Below are 25,512 nucleotides of genomic sequence, written 5' to 3'. Positions count from 1 at the left end.
ACATATTTTTATATAGATTAGTATAAGATTTGATATAAATATTATATTTTAATGTTCTTTTTTAAAGAAAGAGGAGGAAGATATTACATTATATGACCGAAGGTCCGATATGAGTCAAAGAGACGTACCAGATGGTTTCCTAACTACACGACAACCTATCAGAGTAAGTCTTCGTCACTGAAATACCTATGTAAATATTTAATAGTTAATTTTTAAATAGAATATAAAAAAGAAGTTACAAAAATAAAGTGTGGCCCATGATATATTGTAGGAAATTTCACCAATCTACATTTCAACAGCATGATGTGAAAGGGTCATGACTAATTTTTTTTATACAAGTTACAACCCTTTCACACAAAGACCTCGATTTGTATTTATTGATATTGATGGGCGTCCATGGCAGAGTTGTTAAGTTTATTGACTTCTAACCACTTTCCCCTCACTACTGTGGGTTCAAGTCCCACCAGGGACTTTGGACTGTGGATTCTTTCATGTGAGGATGCCACCCATCTAGCTGTATGGAACGTGGGTGGTTCTACTTGGTCCTGGTTCGTGCCTGAAATAATATTCTTAGGGACCCTTGAGGTCCTCCTCCATCATTAAAGCTGGAAAGTCGCCAAATGACTTACTGTGTTGGTGCAACATAAAACGTATTAAGAGATAAACACTGATTAGTGTCTGTTTATTATCCAGGATCAGGTTCAGAGACATGAGGGATATGAAAGAGATGAGGATTTGCCTGTAGGATGTGTACATGTAGAAACAGTGAGTCTGATTTCCCGGAAACCGGCACCAAAAGAGAATGGTGCCGGCGACTGTCCTGAAGGGTTTACAAGATGGAAGGGGAAAATTGTCCGCAACTTTAAGAAATTTAAAAAGGTATGAATGCATATACATGTTTGTTTGACTTTTATCTATCCAGGATTTTTCTATGCCCATCGCTATAACATGGATTTGACAGTCCTTTTTGAACTTAGAAAATTCTACATTTTCCAGGCTCTTGTTATCAAGCACTGAGAACAGGTGAGAAAGCTGTCCTACTGACAACTCTTGTTTATGTTTATCATATACTTTACCAGTAAAGTAAATACTAAGTATATAATAGTACAAATATCACATTTTGTACTGATGGACTACAGGAGCACAAGCCCAGTAAATGCTTTTAATGCAGATTAAATCCTCCAAAGGACAATTGTGGTTAAGTTGTTAAGAGTTGTAAACTTCAATTCACTTGCCCCTTCTTGTTGTAGATTCCAATTCCACAAGGGACTTTGGATTCTTTCATGTGAAGAAGCTATTCAGCTAGTAAAGAGAACATCAGTGGTTCTACCTGGGTAGCTTCTTATGTCTGAAATTATACTCAAAAGGGGATTGGACGTTTTCTTCCATCACTATAGATGAAGATATATAGTGTCAATGCAAGCAACCTATTAATTATAAACCCTTTACAATATTCATGTGTCACATTTTGTACTTGATTTTCTTTTCCTTTTTTTGTTTGTAGACAGACCATGCTGGCTCTCAAGGGTTACCTAATATTATTGGAGGTAGTGATCTTGAGGTGCATGTTGCTAAAAGATCAAAAGAGTTAGATGATTGGTTCAGGGAATCTTTACAGGTATTTATTGGAAGATCATTTATCCAGCATAGTTATGGTCACTGACATTATGAAATATTTTACTTCTTATGCCTCCACAATGTGGGAGCATATAGCGTTGCACTTGTCCGTCCGTCCGTCCGCACTACCGAATAGGGTTAGAGGGCCATCTAACTGTAAACAGAACAAAAGAGAACAATAGAGTTCATTCCGTAACAATAGAGTAAGGGGCCATTGGCCCTCTGTTAAACAATAGAAAATAACAATAGAAATGGCCCCTTATTCCAATTCGGCCGGGTGTCCGTCCGTCTGTCCGAGCAAACATTTGATTATTATGAGCTTCATTCCGTAGTTAAATAAAGAACAAAAACTCATAAAATTCAAATTAAGAGCTATTTTTTTGTTTCTATGAGCTTATTTTGCTTATGGACGTTGGTCCAGGTGGTGTTTATGAGCTAATTTGCCTCATAAACATCAAAAGTTGGTACGTCCGTCCGTCCCGAAATCTTGTAAACGCAACTTCTCTTAAACCGGATGGCAGATTTTGCTTAAACTTACAGGGATGAACAACCTTAATGTGTAGATGGCAGTAAAGGAAGGAATTTTGGCTGCGACCAAATTTAACAGAATTATGGCCCTTTGTTGATTTTTTCACTATATACTATGTAGAAATTTTGTGAACGCAACTCCTCTTAAACCGGATGTCAGATTTTGCTTAAACTTCCAGGGATTAACAACCTTAATGTGTAGATTGCAGTAAAGGAAGGAATTTTTGCTGCGACCAAATTTAACAGATTTATGGCCCTTGGTTGATTTTTAGTTTCACATGTAGTCAAAAAAATATTTGACCTAGAGTCATAAGATTGACAAAACAGTGGTGTGTGGCGGCATCCGTGTCCTATGGACACATTTCTAGTTTAACTTATAAATGACTCATAAACACAGAATGGAAGCATTGAGTCTACAGTCTGTTGATTTGCTTGTTTGACTCATGGCAATGCATGTTAGATGATGAAATTAACAGATAAATAAGGAGTGATGTATTTTATCTTTTAAGGTTACACTAAACATTGTTACTTTATATCACCCTTCTTTATTGGAATGCTTCCAAGGTTTTGGACTAGTTTTGACTCGGGACTCATTTCTTTAGCTTTGGGTCATTTACATCTAGATTATACTCTTGCTTTTGTAGTAATTAGGGATGAACAGTTTCATTGTAAGTTCTGGAGTATAATCAAATTTCATTATTGTTGTTTTAAACTCATAAAAAAGACTTGCTAATAACTGTGAAAAATTAAACCTTAATTTAAAAATCTATGAGTAACTGATACTTTTCTCTTTAAGACATTCAATCTTTCCCCCATAAAATTCATATGTTTTGGATGCCACACATGACTGACCAAAATTTTTATTTCAGACAGAAACAGAACACAATGCTGAAGAGAAAAGGGCCCAGGATTTGTTTGAGTAAGTACCTGTCACATATTTGTTTAAAAGTATATTTTAATTGAAAATCAATGAATGCTTGTAGGATATATGTTCAGCTCACTTGAGCACTCTTTGCTCATAGGTGAGTTTTTTTTAGATGACAATGGGTTGTTGCTCATTGTGGCTACTTATTCTTAGGTCTGATTTGTAAGTGGTTCACAAGAGTTTAGACTTAAAAATGAAAAAATTAGTAGTCTTCTTTTCAGAAACTACAACACACAAAACTAAAATAGTAGGCATCTAAAATAATTAGGTATCTACTATCACCTTGTGGTTCTGTTATAAAACTATATACTGTATAAGTGGTTAATTTAAAATGTGGAAATATTTACGATTTTTGTGAATTGAAATTATTTGCAAATAATTGCGCAAAAATTATTTCTTTTTATCAAACTTTCTTCATTTAAAAACACTTTGACCCACAGTCTTCATATTTGGTATGGAGATTAGTCATGACTAGTAAATGACCCATTTGGTCACCCATGTTGATTTTGAGGTCACTGGTTCTAAGGTCAAGGTCACGGGTGCCTTAACTTCAAAAAACTTGTCTGCTCAGTTGCTTAAGAATGCTTTTGTCAAGAGTCTTCATATTTGGTATTCAGGTTGGTTATGACTAGTAGATGACCTCTATTGATTTTGAGGTCACTAGGTCAAAGTCAGAAGACAACATACTCTTAAATAGTTTCTGTATTATTATAAACAATTTAACAGAATGCCCTTTATTTTTTCCATTTCAGTTTTGATCCAAGTGCACGGCGAAGAGGGAGATAAAATTTATGAACATTTCAAAATTTTTATGAGTTGTGTTATTTTCTTGATTAAAACCTTCGTTTTGAGTTGTCTTTATACTTATTTTTTATCAGTTTAGACGTATAATTCATCTTTATTTCACTGATTTTATTTTTTAATACAGTAAAAACTCTGAAAACAGGAATCCTCTGAAAACCGGACAATTTTAAAAGTTCTGTATTTTCTTCTTATCAGATCATTGAAAAACATCCTCTTAATACTGGAACCTCGGACTTCGGAAAACCGGACAATTTTCTATGGCTACTAATGCTAAACATGCATAAAAAATCCTCTAAAAACTGGACAGAAACTTAAGTATCAACTTTTTTTTGTATTTTGATGTGAACTAAGATATCCAAATGTACTCCAAACAGGTGACATGTTAATGGTCACGTGCTTTCTATCAATGCAGGTGTGAAAATACTTGTCAGTGTGTGTTCAATTCTTATTGGCAATTAAATTATAGCTTTTTCATCATAATTGTGTCTTGCCAAGTATAGGTATGACTTCCCAAAAAAAATTAATTTGTTGGGTTTTTTTTATATAAAATGTAAAAAGGAAACCATTTTGTTTAAAGATTCCTGTTTGGCTTAAAATTTTGATGTTGAAATTATCTTTTTTGGGGCATTGATTTTATGCAAAAATAACAATTAATTCCATTAATTACCAATTCTACCATATTAATTTCCACATTTCAAAAGCCATTTAGTAAGTTATATTTAAGACAAGGTGTTGTTTTAATTTCTAATTTTCTGAATTATATATATGAATTTGCATAATAAAATTTCTCAAGACATATATTGCAAAACGAAATTTAAGTATGACTTAAACAAATGGGTTGAAAAGTAAATACAAAGTCAATGTTCAAACCCATCATAATTTATCAATAAAAGTATAAAACCTCTGAAAACTGGAATCCTCTGAAAACCGGACTTTGGTGAAGTCCAGGCATGCAGGTTTTTACTGTACTCGTGTGAACTTACAACAGGATTTCCATCTGTCGGAGACAGTAGTTGTCTGTATGTCATTTACAATTTGTTTGTACTGAAACTATGGTATTTAAATTTCCAGCATGTTTCTGAGACCACATGGATCGTAGACTTAACACCATTAGAACTGCCAATTCTACGATCCATAATACGATACATATGGTCTCAGAAACATGGTACACCGAATTTCATTTTTACGTTCTTGGTGACCTGATAGTACTTGTACTGTTTGCCACTACTTCTGAAGTTCTACATGAAACAATGCACAGTCTATTGATGCCATACGTGGCAAGGCAATCCGGTCAACTCGTCCCCTAGTCAACTCGTCCTCTGGTCAACTCGGCACCTTTTTGGTCAACTCGTCCCCTACTTTTGGTCAACTCGTCCTCAAAGAGTCAACTCGTCCCTAATATGGTCAACTCGTCCCCTACGTTCGATCTATTCGTCACTATTATGTTGTAAATCAATGTCTTTAAATAGTACTTTTTATGTAAAATGAATAATTAATTTGATTGATATCGAAATATTAATAAAATAACGTCTTTTTTACGTTAAATTTTAATGATCTTTATCTAAACGCACGTGCATAGCTTTGATGTAAAACTACAAAGACAGTTAAGTTTGCAAACATTCAATTAATGTTTAATTAATCGGAGTTTTAATGATAATTAAAACTAAAATTAGGTCCAACTCTTTGATTTTTACCTTCTCCCTGAATGGATTAAAGACTGACGACAGATTAACAGAAATTGGGAGTGCTAAAAACTTTATGTCGGTGCGTATTGATCTCATTATAGAATGATCGTGTCAATTAAAAACATGATAATTGTTTGTTGTGAAATTGTCAATTGTTTCTGATTTTTTAAAATTGCATTTCATTGTAATATTATGGTCCATTATCATAGGAGTTGTATAAACATACATGCCTTTTGAAAGAGTTAGTATTTATTTATTTTTTCATTATTTTTTTTAAATAAAAAATCCGTACAATAATATTTGCCTTGGATATTAACTAATTGAAAACATAAAGTAATTACTAAATATTCAATTGCCATCTAATAATTAGTAAAGATTAATATTAAATTTCCATAAATAAATCTTTAAACTGATCTCAAAGAGGAGCTGTATAAAACCGAGTTCCAGAATTTCTTATTGAATTTCTTATTGAACATATTGAATGTATTAATTGTAATGAATTCAACATTTTCATATATTTGACCATACACCATCAAAAACAAAATTCGACATTTGGAAAATAAAATTTTATAACAACCTTTGGCACTAGTTTCAAGCGATTTGTATAATTTCAAATTAAAGACACACGTTCTTTAAATATATAAATACGTATCAAACCACAGAGGCAAATGTGTCTTTAATCCTATTTTCAAATTACTATGTGTTTACTTTAATAACCAAAGGCACGTGTCATGATATATTTAATTAACAACAAATAAAAACTCCAAATATTCGCATACAAAAAGCGTCAAAATATGTCCAATTTAGTAATTTTATAACGTATTATTTTAACAGTCTATAATAATTTATGAAATATATGAAAAACAAATAATAATAAAATATAGGGGACGAGTTGGGGACGAGTTGACCAGGGAACGAGTTGTCCAAGGGACGAGTTGACCAAAAAGGTGACGAGTTGACCAGAGGACGAGTTGACCAGGGGACGAGTTGACTCTGAATCCGTGGCAAGGTACGGCCCGCTATATACTCTTGCTGAGGTGTTAAACATCTGGTATTTTCCACAGAAGCAAATGTACAGACAAAGAAGCTCAAGGTCATACATGGCTACCTGCAAGAGACAACATACAACACATTACTGAAGTCATTTCTGTATTTACATGGGGCCATACTTGGCTAAGTATAAGAAGCAATGCACGGAATATTGCTGCAGCAATTTAGAATCTTTCAGGGGTCCATACGTGGCAACGTAAGCCCCGCAATACTCTTGCTAAAGGGTTTAACATCTGGTAATTTCCAAAGGGGCATATGTACCCCCTGTACGACAAAATAAACAAGCTCGGCCTTTAACAATTAAAGTATTTTCACGAGGTCATACGTAGCTACCTGCAAGAGACAAAATACAGCCTATTACTAAATTCAATGGGGCCATATGTGGCTGTCCACAAGGGAATAAACAATCTACTACTGCTGACATTTAAGATTTCTACACGGGACATATACGTGGCTAAGTACAAGACGTAATGCACAGTTCATTGTTGCAGCCCTTTTTAGCTCGACTATACGAAGTATATGGAGAGCTGTCTTACTCGCCCCGGCGTCCGCGTCCAGATTTTAGATTAAAGCGTTGGTGCAGTAAAATACACAGACGCTTGGGGTTTGGAGCTCAAAACGCCTTTAAAATCCAAATAAAATGCATATTTGTCAATCCCAGGACATGTACTGATCATATATATCAAAAAATCTTAATATATGCCGTTTTGAAAAAAAATCATATTTCAACAACTATAATAATGTATTATTATAGTTGTTGAAATATGATTTTTTTTCAAAACGGCATATATTAAGATTTTTTGATATATATGATCAGTACATGTCCTGGGATTGACAAATATGCATTTTATTTGGATTTTAAAGGCGTTTTGAGCTCCAAACCCCAAGCGTCTGTGGTAAAATACTTTTCACTGTAACTTTGTCATTTCTTAAGGTATCAACTTCAAACTTCAAATATAGGTTCCTTATCATCAACCAGTTCTTATGTGAGAAGGTTCATAACTCTAGCACCAATATTTTCAGATTTATCTCCCCTTGAATTTTCCTTTCCTTAAAAAATACTATTCTTTATTTTTTGAGGGATCAACTTCATACTTCAAATATATGTACCTTATCACAAACCAAATCGGCCCCTGTGCAAAAATCGGCCCCTAGACATTTCGGCCCTTTTCCGCGAAATGTTTCGGCCCTTTTTTATTACAGTTTTATTTAAGTATAAAAGGAATTAAAATCAACATGGCTTCAGGTCAAAACGGAGTTGTGAGTCCCAGCTGGTAATTAGCTTCTCCCAGGAATTTCATGACAATCTTGAAAGTGGCCAACAAACTGGTGTCATAATCATGGATTTCAGTAAGGCATTTGATAAGGTGGACCAACTTGTGAGTGGGTATAAGTTGTGAGGTTACAAATTGGGTCCATTCCTTCCTTAAGTCACGCTCCCAGCAAGTTGTAGTAGAAGGTCAAAAATCAGGAATTCTACCAGTCCTCTCAGGTGTCCCCAAAGGCTCAGTATTAGGTACCTGTCTTTTCCTTTCTTACATAAACGACCTCCTGGATAGTGTTAAGGTTCGACTCTTTGCAGATGATACTGTTGGCTACCTAACCATCAGATCTAAACAAGATGCCCAAACCCTCCAAGATGACCTTAATTCATGCTTTAGAAACATGGGAAAAAGACTGGTCCATGGAGTTCAACCCTGGTAAATGTGAAGTCTCAGGATAACAAGAAAAAGAAACCCTGTAATATTTCCTTATACCCTCCATAACATACAACTAAGCTCAACTCAAGAAGCAAAATACTTAGGAGTCACTATCAGTCAACTATCAGTCAAGACCTTTCATGGACCAAACATATAAACAATATAACATCCAAAGCATCCAAAGCAAATAACTCCCTCAGATTCATTAGAAGAAATATTAAAACCCCAAATAAAAAGAAAAAAGAAACTGCATAATTATAAGACCTATGTTATTCCTCAGGTTGAATATTGCTCCATAGTTTGGCATCCTTGGCAGAAATACTTAATCTATAAGATAGAGCAAGTACAAAGATCAGCTGCTAGATATATTTTAATGACTATTTATACAAGTAGTGTCTCAAAAATGATAAATGATCTTAACTGGCAAACCCTTAAACAGCGTCGAAACATCAGTGCATGTATAAAATCCAAAACAACATTGTTTTTGTTGACCACCAACACCTTACTCGAACAAGAAATCTGAACTACCTGATACCCTACTTGACGACACAATATCATCAAAATTCTTTCTTTCCTAGGAGCTAAGTCTTTGGAATAGCCTTCCTCTAACTGTTCAGTCTACAGTTTAAACATCTTTACTGAGAGGCTTGACCCATTATATAAATTCTAAATTGCACACTATGTCTTTTAAATTAATAGTCTTGTAGAACTTTTATTCTTTTAACTTTTTAATTTGCATATAAATAATTTCTTTTATTAACAGTTCCCTGACAACGCGCCTGCTAGTCATAATCAGAATTGATTGTTAAGCAGTATGATGTAGATGTACATAGATGATTCGTTAACATTGTAGTATATTGATTGATTGATGGCACACAAACAATTATGACATTTTAATCCTTAATTGATAATCCATTTTAGAGACTATATTATCAATCGCTATTTAGATATATGCTTTTATTCAAGGCGTGACATGCAAGAAATACAATACACCTAATACTGGTTTAACAAATTAATTATTTAAAGCATATTGCTAATTAGCCATTAGTAAAATCAAAGATTTTTTATAACTTATGATTTGATATAATTTCTTGATAATATATGCTCTGATTGAAAATCTATCACTTTTATTGTAAAACATGTTTGTTTTTTATATATAAACGTCTGTTTACAAAGTATTGTTTGATTTATCTTATAATTTTTTGAATGTTATGTGTTGTATTGTACGTATTGCTAAAACTCGTCACTTACTATGAATTTAATAGTTGTTGATAATTTAAATGTTTGTATTGTTCTGTGTCTTGATTTTTAATCGTTCAAATTTGAAAAAAAAAATTGTCGTATGGATGATAACAAGATTCAAACTATTCTACTATTTTATTATAACCATTTAATACATGTTGTTAAGATCAGAGCTCAAGTTAGAATGACTCAGGTATCAGAGAGGCATGATCATATATATATAACATAGCATTAATGAATATCAAGTAAAGGGAAGTTATCTCCTTAACTTATACAACTTATAGGATGAATGAATGAAAATATCTAACCTTTACATTCCAGAATATATAAAAAATATTTTTTTGTAAAGAGTTATCTGATCTTGATATCATAACAATAATAAGCAGATAAATATGTTTCAGTGTTCCTCACAGTACTATGTTTTGTTCAATAAAATTTATGTTCTGTTCCGTTTGTTTTTTGTTACTACTATTTGAGCCTAATTCAGTTAAAAATCATAATTTAATTATTCAATTAATTATCTTATTTCTTTTATTCTTTCATTTTTATATGCTATTAAAATTCTGGTATAAAACACGTTAAGGTAAGACTTATTCTTAACTAAATATGGGGCCGATTTGGTAAAGGGCCGAAACGTCTTGGTTAATTTTGGGCCGATACGTCTTGGGGCCTAAATAACTCGAAATCACGCACACTGATTTAGTGTCCTTGTACCTAGCACTCTGCGATGGCGACAAAGGATGCAAAAGTGGCGACAAAGGAAAGGCTTCGTCAATATTTGAAAAATTGCAATTTTCTTACAACAACATGTCCGCTAAAGATCTTATGTTGCGATGCCTCAGTGCCTGGAAGTAGCTTCTCGGAAGCCATAGTTCACTTTGAAATTCACGAAGGGTGGCCGCTTGCCTCTTTCCAGCTTAATAGTATCACAGGTGCTCGTCCAGTCTTGGTGCCCATATATAAAAAATGAAGTTTTAAAAAAAAAAATTGAAAAAAAAAAAATTGAAAAAAAACCATCAAAATTACTATTTTGGGTTGTGTGTAAGAAAAAAAAAATTGAATTTTTTTTTCCTATATACCTTTACTACGAATTCGTAGTAATGGTATATAGGGAAAAAAAATCAATTTTAGATAAACGTACCATTTGATGAAGGTTTAGACCACTAATCTTTGTGCAAAATTTCAGATCATTCGTGCACTTCGTTTTTCCACAATAATTATTCAAATTGTAAAAAAATGACGCATAACATTTAAACTGCTGCAATATTTTAAGATAACTTGCCACATATGATCACATTATGACACCATGTGCAGAGCACAACAGTGAAGTCATTACCCTCAAGATCAGGGTCAAACTTAAAGGTCCAATTTTAAAACATCTATTTTTCATGTCGGCTCTATAACTTATTGATAATTCAAAGGTTTTAAATGTATTTGGCAAAAATGATCCCCACCATGACACAATCTGCAGAACACAACATACATCCAGGTTGCTACCCCAAAGTTACATCTAGGTTGCTACCCCTATGGTCAAGGTTGCATGTTCTCCATAACTTTATGACCTTTTGGCGGCCCTTTTTGGAAGATTTTGAATAACTTGGCACTTAACAAATTATCACCATCATGAAACTATGTGCTTATGATATGCATGTCACAACATCAAGGTCATGGTTGGTTAAAGGTCAAGAAATACTCATTCATATCAGCTGCGAAAGGGGATTTAGCTGTCCTTCAGACTGCCTTTTGAAAATTATTTTTGATTAACTTTAAATTTGAATAAAACAAATTAATTTGTTGCCCCACGTACGGATTGCTGTTATATTTATTGTTTTAATTGTGGGTATATAGATTCTATGTGGACTCCATATACTCATCATGTCAACCTCACCCTTCTTTATTTTCGCTTTGCATATTCAATCAAGGAGCTATATACCTGACATATCCCAGTCTGAAAACAATAAATGTAACTGTTTTGATATGCATGTATCTTTAATTAAAAAATTAGCTTTAATTAAAAATTATAATTGGAAGCGTTAAAAATTATTTTCACCGATTGAACAGTAGATATCATACATGTAGGAATATACCTTAAATATGATCATTATGTCCCTTTATTGTAAAGTTTTAACAAGTTTTATCAAATATTGCTAAATTCACCCACTTTTGCTGTGAATAACTTCACAATCTACAGGGATTGCCGTGTGAGTTTTGTTAGTAAATTGAACTTCATACAATCTCAAAGTTTTTATGCAATGGACCTTCAGCGTTGATTTACCAAAATAAATTTACCTATCTATATGTATACCAGGTCATTGAGATGTGTGGCATGGACATGCAGATATACTTGTGAAAAGAAGTGTAGTCAAGGTAGTATCTGAAGAGAATGATTCCAATGAAGAGGATGGAAGTTCTAAACAATTGCAAAAGAAAATGAGAACTGAAAGTATTGAAGATGATGAGAGTTCAGAGTCAGGTGAAGATTATGACAGCAGTGTTGAAAAAGGAGAGAAAATGAATGCAATAAGTGATCATGCATTGTCACAGATATTGGCGCAAACAATAGTTAATGCATTTGCAGAAGTGAGCAATAATCAAAAGTTGTTCAGTTCCTTTATACCGTCTTTTATTGCAACTTCTAAAGTTATAAGAATAACTATGTACAACTGTAAATTGGATAGTCTGATAATGACAGATTATTTGGATATCTTCAAAGTGATCGGGCCCAAACGCGTCTTAAATTTATCAACTATCTTTAAGTATCTGGTTTGCCTTGAATTTTGAAAATTATTTGATAAAACTAATGACCTCTATCCTAAATTTGAAGAGGGACACATAAAGTCAAATTTTAAAGAACATGCTGGTGAAATGTTTGAGATATATAAAGAAAAGTGTACCAAACCTATGTCACGGGCAGAAATGAATGAAATTGTTGAAAAATTTAGATTGAAAAAACAAGGTATTTCATCTTTCTTTGATGTATTAGATAAAGCATTTTCACAGATTTGAAATATGGTAGATGGCTTAACCAATATTATCAGACCTTTTTTTTTAGCTTGACTATTCAAAGAACAAGGAGAGCTATATTGTGCTAACCCAGGCCTCGGCTTCTTTTAAGATTTTGCATGCAAGTTGGTATCTCAAAAATTACAGAAGGGAATCAATGGACTTCACACATTTATTTGAGAGCATAGTAGGTCACTGTTTAAGACCAATTATAGCTCTTATGTGGATTTTGACAAAATTATGTCCCTTTTTAAACATAAAAAATTCTACTGTATAACTATAGCCGCACAAATCTTAACTTTGATGATTGTTACTATAGCTTGCTATAATGTTAATAATTTATGTATGGATTGTACTCATATTTCAACATAACTCTTAAGTCAGAAATTACCTTGATTTTGATGGTCAAAATATTGTATTTTCACTCGATTCCACCTCAACCCCCATTATGATTGACTATTACTTTGTAATACATGAAATGATTGTCTTTATACTTGGACAAAAAATCTATCTTAAATTTTGTAAATTAGTTAAGTTCATGCAGTGTTGCTGTATAAAGCTATATGTAGATGTACACTACATACATATATATAGTAAGATACGTGAAGATTATAAAGTTTTGGCATAATTGTGGCTGCACATACTCTTAAAGATTTGTTATGCCCCCGCCGTGTAATGGCCGGGGCATATAGTGTTACCCTGTTCCGTCATTCCGTCCTTCCGTCCTTCTGTCATTCCGTCATCATCAGTTTCCGTTCATTATCTTAAGAACGGTTGCACACATTCAACTCATATTTAAGATATGGATATGTCATGACAAAATACAGGTCAAGTTCGAATTTGGTCATGGTTCGATGATTTTTGACAGAGTTATGCCCCTTTTACTTTGAAAATAATATGAAATTTCAGTTTCCGTTCATTATCTCCCTAACGGTACAACACATTCAACTCAAACTTGACATATGGATATGTCCTGAGAAAATACAGGTCAAGTTTGAATGTGGTCATGCCCCTTTTACTTTGAAAATAATATGAAATTTTCGGTTTCCGTTCATTATCTCCCCAACAGTACAACACCTTCAACTCAAACTTGACATATGGATGCGTCAAAAGAATGCGCAGGTCAAGTTCAAATTTGGTCATGGTTTAATGATTTTTGGCACAGTTATGCCCCTTTCACTTTGAAAGTAATATGAAATTTCCAGTTTCCGTTTATTATCTCCCCAACAGTACAACACATTCAACTCAAATTTGACATATGGATATGTTTTTGGAATGCCCAGGCCAAGTTCGAATTTTGTCATGGTTCAATGATTTTTGGCAGAGTTATGCCCCTTTCACTTTAAAAATAATATGAAATTTACAGTTTCTGTTCATTATCTACCCAACAGTGTTGCATATTCAACTTAAATTTGACATATGGATATGTCAAAGGAATGGGCAGGTCAAGTTGGAATTTGGTCATGGTTTGATGATTTTTTTGCAGAGTTATGTCCCTTTCACTTTGAAAATAATATAGATACATCTTAGGAATAAGCAGTTTAAGTTTGAATTTGGTTTTGGTTCAATGATTTAAGACAAACTTATCTTTCCTGAATGTTGGAAAAATTTTGAACTTTCAGTTTCAGCACTCATACTTTTAGCCATTATTTTGGCTACAAATATGCAATATGCTATTTTTAAAAGGTTAAGACTGAATAATTTCAGTGTCTTGAACATTGTATGAAAATGGTTTGTGTTAACATTGAAAAGTTTTAAGGGCTTTGAACTTAAAATGAAAAAAATAATTAATGCACCATCTGAAATTTTGGCTGCATGCGGGGGCATCCGTGGCATGATGACACATTTCTAGTTTTTTAAGTGAAAGTAAACTGACTTTTTAGCTTCTACATTTGTTCGTTAACACTCTAGCGGTCACTAGGTCACACCACCCAAATATGGAAAAACCATGGTAACACTAGTTGACACATTTTTTACTCAATTGTCATCAAACTTGGTCAGGATGCTTGTCTAGGTAATTGCTTGGATGAGTTCGAACACGGGTCATCAAATGATTCAAATATCATGGAAATTGGTCTGAAAGTTTGTTTTTGATGATTTCTAGGTCAAGTTGGAATATGGGTCAACTAGGGTCAAAAAAAGGTTACACCACCCAAATATGGAAAAACCTTGTTAACACTCTAGTGGTCACATTTTTGACTCAGTCATAGTCAAACTTAGTCAGGATGATTTTCTAAGTAATTGCTCGGATGAGTTTGAATATGGGTCATACCTGATGAAAAATTAGGTCACAGGAGCTAAAAATAGAAAAATCTTGTTAACAGTGGCTACTGTTTTGATCCAAATATCCTAGAAATTGGTCTGAAAGTTTGTTTTGATGATTTTTAAGCCAGGTTCAATTATGGGTCACCTGGGGTCAAAAACTAGGTCACACCGCCCATATATGGAAAAACCTTGTCAGCAATCTAGTGGTCACATTTTTGACTCAATTGTCATCAGACTTGGTCAGGATGCTTGTCTAGGTAAAACTGAGTAATTGCAGTGTCAAGGGCAAAATCAAATTAAAATCAAGGTCAATTTAGTATTCTTTTTAATGTTTTAATGTCTTCTCCAAAGGATGGTTGTGCGAAGTATGAATACAATCAATTCATATGAATACAATCAATTCTTTATACTTTAAAAGTAATAGTCAATATGGCAAAAAAGTAAACCCTGTGAAATACAATAATTTGACCTTCAAGGTCAATGCCATTGATGAGTTATTAATTTAATTGAATGTACCTAAAGGCATTGACCTTAAGGTAGATGAATGACTTTTTGCTGAATTATGGAGTCACAGCTTTGGGCTTTGGACCACATGTACAGTTTTAGATGTTAAAATGATGAACTTTGATATCAGCTGACCTAAGATTTTGACCAAGTGGCCTACTTTCTTAGCTATGAACTTTGAATCATGTGCAAAGTTTTAAATGTAAAATTGAACTTTGATATCAGCTGACCTTAATTTTGACCTAGTGACATACTTTGGCTTTTTAGCTCACCTGAGCTAGCTCAGGGTGAGCTTTAAGGATCGTTAAAAATGTCCGTAGTCTCTCGTCCGTCCACATGTATTCATTAACATTCTAGTGGTCACATTTTTGCCTCAATCATCATCAAAATTTGTCAGACTGCTTGTCGATATGTTTGAACATTGGGCATTTCAGATGTAGTCATTTCAGATGAAAAATAAGGTCCCATGAGCTAAAAGTAGAAAAATCATGTTGACACTCTAGTGTCTACTGTTTTGATCCAAATATCCTGGAAATTGGTCTGAAAAGTTTGTTTTTGATGATTTCCAGTTCAAATTTTAATATGGGGTCATCTGGGGTCAAACACTAGGTCACACTGCCCAAATATGGAAAAAAAAACTTGTAAACACTCTAGTGGTCACATTTTTGACTCAATTGTCATCAAACTTGGTCAAGATGCTTGTCTAGGTTATTGCTCGGATGAGATCGATTGGTCAGGTGAGTTATTTAGGGCCATCTAGCCCCTCTTGTTTACTATTTTCTATAAATTTCTTTTTAGAGATTTATGTAAAATTAGCCAATACTTACTTTATTATTGTTGTTTACCCACCTTGTCTATTTCATATATATAAAATGTAAAACAAAGGTATAAAAAGATTATTTATTTATTTACAACCAAAATAGATATATTTACCAGGAAAATAAGAATTGATTACATTAAAATAAAATCACTGACCTATTTATTGTTGTTTTTTTAGCTCAGCTGAGCACAACGTGCTCAAGGGTGAGTTTCTGTGATCACTGCGTTTATCGTGCATCAGTGCCGCTGTGCGTACTTCAAAAATGGTGTTAAACTCTTAAAACAACAACTCCTCATACACCAATAGGCCAATATTATTTAAACTAAGCAGGAATGTTCCTTGCATGAAGCCACTTTGTTCAAAGAATTCCATTCATTCAATGCTAAATTCTGATTGCCATGGCAACGAAGGAAAAAAACGAAAGAGCTAAAGCTAGGATATTTGGCATGAAACATCTTCTAGTAGATGTCTACCAAGTTTGTTCAAATATAATCCCTCTAGAGGTTCAAAATTGGCCCTGTCCCAGGGGGGTCATTGGTTTTGTATATAGTAAAACTAAAAAATCCAAAGACCCTAGAGCTTAGATATTTGGCATGAAACATCTTCTAGTGAATGTCTACCAAGTTTGTTTAAACAAAAGCCATAAGGTAAAAATTGACCCTGCCCCAGGGGTCATTGATTTTTGTATACATTGCTTGCAATGTATACAGAGTTATAGCTGTATTTCAGATTTAGTACACCTAACGTGTTTTGCTGAACAACATCCACCTTTGGATGAAACCTCGATAAAAGTAGATCCTCATTTTGCAGGATTGTTCCACATTAAGATCACGTTTTATTAATATACTGTTTTGCATAGTGGTCAATAAGCTTTGAAAGTTCAAAACTATGCACTTTCAGTTCAAATAAACATTTTCTAAACATGAAAGCAAAAAATATGAAAATTTCTATTTCATTCATAAAAGCATTGTGTAAACCTACGCTTCAAACTTCGTATCGACGCAAATGCGCGTGCAAGAATGAATGAATTACGACAAACTCTGTATAAAAATATGTCCAACACCCAAAATTAATATTAAATCTGTTTAATAAACCTTATTTACTTTTAAATATAGACTTGCATACTTTTTCTATTTCAAACTGTTTTAGAAAACGAGCATATACAGATATATATGTTCTTATTTAGTGTTATGTAACATTGTAAGCGTCTGTTTGAATGGATAAAGTTAACGTTCTGACGAATTGTCATATAATTGCATATAGTAGGACCCTATCAACGTGGTGGCATCGGAGGAGTATGCAATTATTTGTTTTTCACACCTGCAGTGTGAAGTATTTCTGCCACTTTAGTGAAATATATCGTCCAAAAGCCATTTTCGGGAAGGGGAAAAATATTCGTACTCAATATTATTCGAACTAAGGATTTGTACTCAATATTATTCGAATTAGCCTTCGTAATCCGGTATTATTCGAACTGACCAATCATGGCAGATATGTTTAGACCCCCTGGACATTTAGATGTTGAAATGGTAACATATCACATAACTTTATCAAATGGAAGCGCCAATGGAAATTTACTTTACCAGTGTTGACTGCCATGGAAATGCTGAGAAAGATGAAAAAGATACAAGTAAATATCCTATTACACTATGCTGGACCACAGGCGCTAGTAACATAATCAAATATTTTACATAATCGTCTATATATGTATATAAAGATATATATAGACCGATTATGTAAAATACTTGATTATGTGACTAGCGCCTGTGTGCTGGACCTAAAGTTATCAATTTACATGGGCAATGCAAGAACATAAACTGAAAGTGAAAAAAATTATTTGACAAAATAGAAAAGCTATTGCAATCCTAGAAAAAATGAAGTGCTAGAATCACACAGATTTTGGGTAACAAATCCAGATAATTATTCATCATTTGACAGTTTTCTTACAGAGTTTTGAAAGCATGTTGAGTCCAGAAATATATTTTGAAATATGTTATTTACAATCCAATCACTCAGTCAGGCTGAGCCACCCTTAACATTTTTTTACATAACCCTTAGACTATTGATATATATATAAGGTAAAATTATTAGCCATATATCATTTATTATATGAGCTTATGATTGCATGGGCAGTTAAATTAAAGCCAGTAGTAAAAAAAGAGGGTTGACCTGGGATAACCAAAGTGAAGAGTGAAATATGATACTCAACACAGGTACATTCTAAATATTTAGATTGATGTTTATGATCAGATTTAGCACAAATAGTAATTTAATTTCCCCTGATACCACAAATATGAATTTATTTTAGAGTCCTGAAGATCTTTTTATGATGAAATCTTAACTGAAAAACCAGGTTTAACTGAATAATTATAAAATTCCTTGCCACAATGATAACTAGAAGGTACATAAAGCCAGTCAAAAAAAATATTTCTATCCATATTCATCATTCCTGGACCTCCATCCATTTGATGAATTTCTCCAACTGGTAAATTTTTCATCTCAGTATTATGTTTTGTTTGTTAATATAAAATATTTTTTATGTTTATATACAGCTAGAATAGTCTGTAATGGCTAAGATAGACAGATAAGAACAAACTTTTTAGTAAACATGAGTTACATCCCTTCAAATGGAGATAAAGATGAAACCCATAAGAAATTGCCATGTCTGACAGACAGCAAAATTATAAAATTCTGCAGGCTCAGTTTACTTAGGCCCATTAGGAGGTAGTGGTAATAACTGTGGGTCAAAAATGAAAAAAAATCATTTTCAAGGGATGTTTCTAATATGATTTACTTTAAATAATGGGTCATTATCAATGAATATTTCTTTGACTTCTATGCCCATGTGTAATAGATTATTGACATTGCCAGCAGCTAGATAGCTCAGCTGAGTGAGTCAGTACAGCCCACATACATGTATAATATTCTGATTCAGGTTTGATTCCCGGTCAAACTGCACATATTTCTCACCCTGTGATATTTTCACCCTGTTACTTTTAGGGTTCAATATATGTTTATGATGGTTCATAACTGAGTCATAAGTCAATTCACTTTGTTACTTAAGTGTGCCAATGAAAAAGGAAAAATTTCAATATGCTGTGGATTATGTCAATGCATAGAACTATGAGACTGAAAATATTTAAGCTGTAGAGCTGCTGTATGGTATTCCAAGGGTTCTGGGTTTTTGGTAGTTCTGAGGTATGGTATTCTGAGTGTCTCTGGTTTGAGTTTTAGTCAGGCTGCATTTCATTTTCTCACTCTTTTGATATTGATAAATATTTTCAGCTCATTATTGGCTGGACTGCATATATTAATGATTTGTTTGTATTAAATCAATATTGTTAAATATTAGTTATTGTCTATATATGCATGTGACTTGATTTTTGATAAGGCATTGTAACAGTACTACTTCTTAATTTGACCTTTTTTGTATTGGGGGAGAAGCCCTTAATTAACTCCTTACCAGTAAGTTTTTATTGTACACGATGATGATAGCTTGAAAGGATTTAGCTAAAAAAGATACTACATGAATTTTTTTTTCCTATTGGATTGTAAAATATTTATTGATTGTCAAAAAAACTATATGGAGTTCTCCTCGGTGACATTAAACAGTCCCAGCTGGCCATACATGCAGGACCTTGCAGACCATGAGACAGGGTGGTCTGTACCAAGACATTGACAAATCCGATATCGAGACATGGTGGACAGGACAGACAGTGATGTTCAGATCCCCACTCAGAAAGGAAGTTCCTAAGTTCCTGGTCTTCAATTACTTCATTTGCTTACTTGGAGTAAAGGTGCTGGAAACAATAGTATGATATCACAAAAAAGCACAGACTGTGATAAAAGTCAAACCAAAAAAGATACTATAAACTGAATTCATAGATTATATAAAAGAAATTTATTCATTCTTTAAGTTTATAGTTAACAAAAAAAAAGATACAGAGTATTTAATTTTGATATATAGCATATTAACACACATAAAGTGCATTATGCCATATAAATTTCAACTTAGTGCTTAAATACTTTCTGATGAACTCAGTAAGCAAACATGATTTACTAATCTTTGGATTCCCACACTCCTCTCCACCTAGCTCCAATGAGATCCACTTGGTTGACCATAACATGTACCATACCTCATATTGTTTTGTTTACAGTTAGGAATGAAAAAATGAAAGTTTATTCTAGATATTATAAAGCTTAATTTTATTAAATTTCACAAGGCTTTCAACACATCAACAATGTAATTGTCATTTTATTTTTTGAAAATGTGTTGGACTGCTGGTCTGATGCATGTAGATGCTGTGTTGGCATATATACTTTTTACATGTTTTTTGTGTGTGTGTGTGCATGCATGCGTGCATGTGTGTGTGTGTTTTATACATTATATAGTTAACATCTTTTGAAAACATCTTGTCCAATTTCAACCAAACTTGACAGGGTTGTTCCATGAGTAAAGGGCTTCCAAAGTTGTTCAAAGACTTAAATGAGGCCTAGAGCATAGATATTTTTGCAAAAGGCATTGTCTGGTAGACATTCACAAGATTTTTCACATTATACCCTGGGTGTCAAATTAGCCCTGCACTAGGGTTCATAGATTTTCCTTGATATGTATGTAGTTTAAAACTTAAAATCTTCTCAAAGACAAAGACTAGAGGTTAGATATTTTGTCATGAAACATTTGGTAGTTAACCTCTACCAAGATAATTCACGTTACAGCCCAAGGGTCAAAATTAGCCTCACCCCTGGGGTCATATATTAAGGTTTCCTTATATGTATATAGCAAAAACTTTTTTTAAAAATCTTTTTATCAAAAGGTTTAAGGCTTAGAGCTTAGATACTTGGTAAATAATATCATAAGTACGTCCTTTACCAAAGTTGTTCAAATGTTGCCCCTAGTGAAATAGCACCAGGGTGTCATAGGTTTTCCTTAAATGTATAAACATGTATAGAAAAAAAACTTAAAAAAATATTCTCCTCTGGATTGACAAAGGCTAGATGTTTGATATTTGTCATGAAACCTTTACGTGTGTAATAAACCTCTATCACTATTGTTCAAATTATAGCCCTGGGGTCAAAATGGCTCTGCCAAGGAGTCTTTTTGGGTTGTCATTATATGGTATGTATATAGTAAAAACTTTAAAAAAAATCTTGTCTGAAGGTACAAGGTTTAACAGGCACCATGGTGTCTTAGGATTTCCTTAAATGTATATACATGTATAGAAAAAAGACTTAAACAGTATTCCCCTCTGAATTGACAAAGACTAGAGGTAAGATATTTGGCATGAAGCATTGTGTAGTCGACCTCTACCAAGATTGTTTTAATTTTAGCCCTGGGATAAAATTTGCCTTGTGGGAGGGTTGGGGGTGGGGGAGTCATTAATTTTCGTAATGTACTTGTAGTAAAAATTTAAGAATGTACAAGGCTAGAGCTTAGGGCTTTGATGCCTAAATTTTGTCAAGTACAAATGCTTTTATTTTGAATCAATAATTGCACTATGGAGTGCATTTTTTCCAGTGAATGCGTTTTGCATGTAAACAAAAAAGTTCACCTAACTTTTAAATCCCTTTCGAAAGATTCAAAACCACATTTTTTTAGACTTTCAAACCCCATGTTGGTTTTTGTTTTTTAAAATAAAAGAATTTAAAAAAACTGAAGAAATCTATTTTTTTTTATTTCGCATTGATTTCTTTCAGGAAAAAAAACCGGGCTTTTCAAAAATTTTTTTTCTGTTTTTGCTCTTTAAAAACAAAAAACCCCTATAGTTTTCCTTGAAAAACACCCGCACTAGTCTGTAGGGGGAAAAAACCTCTTTTCCCGTTTCCCATTAATAACTTTAGGAAAAAATAAAACCTAGATTTTTTTTCGAAATTTTATTTTAACCCGAAAAAATGACTTTTTAAATTTAGTTCAGTAGATTAAAAAACACATTTCCCCCTTTTAGTCAAGCAAAGTATACCTCAAATGCTTTTTAGTGCTTTTGATTGTTTATTGGTATCAGAGACGTTAAAGTCTCTGCTTAACCCAATCATCTTAACAACTAACTGCAGTATACTGTTTAACTTAAACTACACTTCTCTCTTCCCCTCGGTACGTGTTCATCGTTGAGAAGACACAGGGCATCGGCAGATGATTGAAGAACCAATGCTACGTGTAAGACGGCAAGTTCGCTTTCTACAGTTCGGGGTAACGTTTAAGGCGCACGATTTCGCTTGCATGAAGTTAGATGCCGGTGTCCTGACTAAAGCCGAGGGGATTGGCCCTACAAAAAAGGCTCTGAGTCGACGACGATGGTGTGCTAGGTGTGCATGGGCGGTAACGAGTCTTTCCAATGGGAGGGTCCCCTCGGATCGCAAAAGATATTATTTTTGTCAGTATATAGAATGTAGTCACGTATGAATCTGTGTCCCCGGTGACTCCTTGTAAATACTTGAATGGTTGTTTGTCTCGTACAGAGTTACATATGGCTCTTTGAGAAATACCCAATATTAGTACTCCCAATGTTTACTCTTTTAGCAAATTTCTTAGCCAAGTATGGCTCCGTGAAAAATCCTAAACGGCTTGCTGTGCATTGTGTATTGTAGTTATATATAGTCGTTTACTAATACTAGGTAAATCGTGAAGAACCTTGCTTGCTTTTTGAAAAGGGCTGTAATTGATCGGACAATTTAACATTGAAATAGCCTACATGTATAAGTAGTATGGAGTTCCTTCCCGTTACGCTATTTTCCGTATTAAACGAAGGCAATTTTGACCAGAGACTTTGGAAGCTTTTCGTTAGTTTCCGTAATTTATTACTATTTACAAATTGATTTTAATGATATCACACCGTACAATCAAATGGGCAGACAGCTGTTCCAGCGTCCACAGCTGTACCAGTATATACATGTCGGCGCGGGGAATACAGTTGACGTACGGTAAGTATTCATCTATTTTTAACATATCCAAACTGTATTCGAGTAAATCAATGTTATGGATTCATAGTCAACATCCAAAGGAGCATGCTAACAAATTCCTGGCCCTGTGCAAGCTTTACTTCACATGAATTTTGATTGAAAATAACCACACTATCCGATGAGATGCGGTTTTTTTTAGTTTGAAGTCACAAAAACTTATATTTTCTCATGATAATTAATCCTTTTTTCATACGATTCGTAAACGTCAACATTTTGTCATTAAATATTCCAAACCATACCTCCAAAAAAGTTTTTCTTTCAAAGTTATAAGGTATTTAAGTTTGTGTGTTATCAAAATTTTAGTAACGTCATCAGCTGGTCGCCTCTTTTTAATGATAACATCGACAGAAATTCATCGGCAAGAACGAATAACGCTGAAATCTGTTCAAAGAAACATTTACATGTATTAACAACATCGCTTTTGTCCTACAGTAATTAGGAATGAGTAAAACATTTATTTTAATTTAGAATGTTACTTTATTCACGATACTTTCTAATTATATTATTTTTATTATTACTTTCTATTATTTGTAATATCTTAGGTTAGAGACCTTGATCTCCATTTACCGCACTGTACGTATTTCAATATAAAAAGGTAGCAAAACCTATTAAAGGGACTCCACTAAGGTTTTTTGACATGACGGGACTGGAAATAATTTTTTGAGATTATTACTCCATTTGATGTAGATATATACTAATAACTTATATGCAAAATTTCCGATCGTCTGCTTGCTCCGTTTTTCCAGAATATTATAATAGTGAAAAAAGTTTAAACGCTTTTCACTCAAATCGGACTGAGAATAGCACAAACATATTATTTTCAATGTATTTCTCCTATATTTCTTGGTTTTATTTATTAATATTTATGTTTTAGTGCTCATGTTTTTTTTATGTGAAAAAATAAAATTTCATGTTTTTAGGCTTATAAACCTCAGTGGAGTTCCTGTAATAGGTTTATGAAATGTTTAAGTCACAAGGCAAAGGCAAATTTAACGCTTAATATGAATATTCAGTGTTGTAAATGAAGGCATCCATCAAGTGTTATTATAAATAAAGGCATATAATGGACAAGTCCTATGCAGTGAATGGCTAGTAACCCGAGATATGAATGTGCATGGAAAAACATGTTGTTATTTATCCTTGAAATCTGTTTTAATGTATAGTGCAATAGAAATAATAACCATTCTTAAAAAATATTTTTATTTTTTAAATAAATCATTTTATATGACAGACATCTCGGGTTACACATCCATTTACTGCATGGGACATGTCTACTATATGCCATTATTTATATTAACACTTGATGGATTTAGTTATAATACAGAGTATTCGTATTAAGCGTTAAATTTGCCTTTACTTTCTTTGAATTTAACATTTCAGAAACATATTAATAGATCTTGCTACCTTTTAATATTATAATAATAATAATAAAAATAATATCTTTATTTAAAGAAGGTTATACATTAATAACATACAATAACAATCATATATATCTCTCATTTCCAATGTGGCCTTCTGAAACAGAAAACAACAACAACAACACGACATGCATAGGAAGAAAAATGAATGTATAATATGTAATTTTTAGAATATTACAACTCATATACTTTCTACAGACAATTTTTTTTAACATATACGTATATTGCATCATTCGTTCGTTCGTTCATTCGTTCGTTCATTTATTAATTCATTCATTCATTCATTCATTCATTCATTCACTTACTCATTCATTCATATGAACAATATCAATATTGAATTACAGTGTGGTAAATGGAGATATAGGACTCTAACCTAAGATACAACAAATGATAGAAAGTAATAATAAAAATAATATAATTAGAAAGTATCATGAATTAAGTAATATTTTAAATGAACAAAAATGTTTTACTTTTTCCTAGTAACTGTAGCACAAAAGCGCTGAAAATTGTTTCTTTGAACAGCTTTCAGCGTTATTCATCCTTGCCGATGAATTGCTGTCGATGTTATCATTAAAAAGAGGCGAACATCTGATGACGTTACTAAAATTTTGAAGACACTCAAACTTAAATACTTTTTAACTGTAACTGAAAAGCTTTTTTGAAGGTATGGTTTGGAATATTTAATGACAAAAGGTAGACGTTTACGAATCGTTTGAAAAAAGGATTAATTATCATGAGAAAATATAAGTTTTTGTGACTTCAAACTAAAAATACCGCATTTCATCGGAAAAAGTGGTTATTTTCAATCACAATTCATGTGAAGTAAAGCTTGCACAGGGCCAGAAATTTGTTAGCATGCTTCTTTGGATGTTGACTATGAATCCATAACATTGATTTTCTCTAACACAGTTTGGACATGTTAAAAATAGATGATTACTTATCGTACATCAATTGTACTCCCCGCGCCGACATGTATATACTGGTACAGCTGTGG

The 25,512-nt window shown here is 33.1% G+C and overlaps 2 protein-coding genes across 2 annotated transcripts; both read left to right on the top strand.

Moving 5' to 3' along the window:
- The first annotated feature begins 67 nt into the window (after window positions 1–67).
- LOC132753230 (nibrin-like) lies at window positions 68–3,921 on the top strand. The gene is made up of 5 exons (XM_060743673.1): window positions 68–163; window positions 694–879; window positions 1,505–1,618; window positions 3,015–3,064; window positions 3,823–3,921. Exons 1-5 carry the CDS (start codon window positions 110–112, stop codon window positions 3,854–3,856), a joined length of 438 nt encoding a protein of 145 aa, XP_060599656.1. The 5' UTR covers window positions 68–109; the 3' UTR covers window positions 3,857–3,921.
- A 4,327-nt stretch (window positions 3,922–8,248) lies between these two features.
- On the top strand, window positions 8,249–12,710 carry LOC132753228 (uncharacterized). Its single transcript, XM_060743672.1, has 2 exons — window positions 8,249–8,309; window positions 11,869–12,710. Exons 1-2 carry the CDS (start codon window positions 8,249–8,251, stop codon window positions 12,330–12,332), a joined length of 525 nt encoding a protein of 174 aa, XP_060599655.1. The 3' UTR covers window positions 12,333–12,710.
- Window positions 12,711–25,512: the final 12,802 nt, after the last annotated feature.

The sequence above is a fragment of the Ruditapes philippinarum genome, unplaced genomic scaffold (genome assembly GCF_026571515.1).
Source record: "Ruditapes philippinarum isolate M1 unplaced genomic scaffold, ASM2657151v2 ctg8277_1_1_1_1, whole genome shotgun sequence".
In the NCBI taxonomy this organism is placed as follows: Eukaryota; Metazoa; Mollusca; class Bivalvia; order Venerida; family Veneridae; genus Ruditapes; species Ruditapes philippinarum.
The sequence above is the reverse complement of the archived record's forward strand: the minus strand, read 5'-3'. Positions and strand labels throughout refer to the sequence as shown.